This window comes from Sinocyclocheilus anshuiensis, unplaced genomic scaffold (genome assembly GCF_001515605.1).
Source record: "Sinocyclocheilus anshuiensis isolate Anshui unplaced genomic scaffold, SAMN03320099.WGS_v1.1 scaffold457, whole genome shotgun sequence".
In the NCBI taxonomy this organism is placed as follows: Eukaryota; Metazoa; Chordata; class Actinopteri; order Cypriniformes; family Cyprinidae; genus Sinocyclocheilus; species Sinocyclocheilus anshuiensis.
Window position 1 is genome coordinate 2,147,602 of NW_015537939.1, and position 1,802 is coordinate 2,149,403.

The 1,802-nt window shown below is 37.9% G+C and overlaps 1 protein-coding gene across 4 annotated transcripts in view; it reads left to right on the forward strand.

The window, feature by feature from the left end:
* The window catches only part of nop56 (NOP56 ribonucleoprotein homolog), an 8,454-nt gene that overhangs the window by 5,233 nt on the left and 1,419 nt on the right, over positions 1–1,802 (forward strand). For 2 of the 4 annotated variants that reach the window (XM_016451517.1, XM_016451531.1), the window contains exons 9-11: positions 178–326; positions 526–647; positions 1,260–1,403. In XM_016451517.1, the coding sequence (XP_016307003.1) occupies positions 178–326; positions 526–647; positions 1,260–1,403 (415 nt within the window). The remainder of the gene's footprint in view (positions 1–177; positions 327–525; positions 648–1,259; positions 1,404–1,802) is intronic. The other 2 variants (XM_016451525.1, XM_016451537.1) reach the window with 1 other exon arrangement.

A 1,802-nucleotide genomic window follows, 5' to 3' on the forward strand; every position in this document is an offset into this window, starting at 1 on the left:
AAATTTTTTTTTTTTTTTTTTTTTTTTGTGTGTGTGAATTAGACCTTAAGTTTCAAGTATAGCAGTACATTTTGGTAGTGATGCACCAGAAATATTTAGCCAAATAAAGGAATTGTTGGTTTCGGCTAAACATTTTAGAGTCCTAGTGGTGTAGATGGATTTTGTTCTGTGAATTAGGGCGCTGAAGACCAGAGGAAACACGCCAAAGTACGGTCTCATTTTCCATTCAACGTTCATCGGGCGTGCAGCTGCCAAGAACAAGGGTCGTATCTCTCGTTACCTGGCCAACAAGTGTACCATTGCATCACGCATTGACTGCTTTTCTGGTGAGCGTCCCATCTCCTCTCATTTAGTTAGTTTCTGCTACTTGGTTCTTGCTATGATGCTTTTATTTTTCGTCAACAGTAACCCACCTCAGTGGTTGTTGAGATGTTAATCCTGAGCAGAACTCTGGGTCATACACTTCGGTGTTCTTTAGTTGTTCTCGTTTGTCTTTGTCTTGACATCTTTATTCTGTTCGCACAGAGGTTCCCACCAGTGTGTTCGGTGACAAGCTGCGTGACCAGGTCGAAGAACGTCTGGCATTCTATGAGACGGGAGACGCGCCACGTAAGAACCTGGACGTCATGAAAGAAGCTGTTGCACAGGTGAGAACCGATCATTAGCCAGCATGCTAGCTAAAATCAAACCTTTTGTGATTATGAAATGTTATGGTCAGAACTCTACATAGCTTGTCAAGTAAACATGTCTAAGATATGTTCCAAGCACAATTTATTAATTATGTGGTTCGTTGTCAAATTCGGTTAAACTGGCTGCTTTTTTTTAGTGATTTAATTTGACCTTTTAGATGAGTAAATCAACTTCATTGGATTTAAAAAAAAAAAATTCTCCCCCCTCCTATGCTGATTTTTATCTGCTTTATAGTAGGGAAGTAGGCATATTTGGATGCCTTGGAATTTTTCTCTTTTTTTTTTTTTTTTTGTTTTGTAATGCGTTCTGAGATTGACTTATGTTGCCTAAGGTTCAATAGGGCTTTTAATACTTGCTAATAATGCCTTTTTAAAGTGCTGTTTATCAAGGTTTCTCACTAGGAATCATTGTTACTGTAGTTTCAGGAAGTGCTGTGAGTGATGAATCTTCTCTCCTGACTCCTACATGGAGGCAAAAACTGATTTAATGAGTCTGACACAGCATTATAAAGTTCATATTTTACTAGCCTCGTACAAATGCAAATACATTAACATTTTTCTGTCTCGCAGGCTAGTGAGGTAGCTGCCGCAATCCAGCGTAAGCTCGAAAAGAAGGAAAAGAAGAAAAAGAAGCGTGAGAAAAGGAAACTAGAAGCACTCTCCACAGCTGAAGGAGATGAAGAGGAAAAAGCCAACGGCGAGGCTGAGGTACATGTGAGTAACACTTCATCTGTGGTGTTTAGCACAGGGGTTTCAACCTGGTTTCGAATATTGAATTTCTTAAAATTTAAACCATTTTTATTTAAAGCAAATTATTTTAAATTGTATTTAATTTAAAAAATGTTTTAATCAAATTAATTATTTAAAGGAACACTCCACTACTTTTTGAAAATAGGCTCATTTTCCAACTCCCCTAGAGTTAAACAGTTGAGTTTTACTGTTTTCGAATCCATTCAGCCGATCTCCGGGTCTGGCGGTAGCACTTTTAGCTGTAGCTTAGCATAGATCATTGAATCTGATTAGACCGTTAGCATCTCACTCAAATGACCAAAGAGTTTCTATATTTTTCCTATTTAAAACTTGACTCTTCTGTAGTTACATCGTGTACTAAGA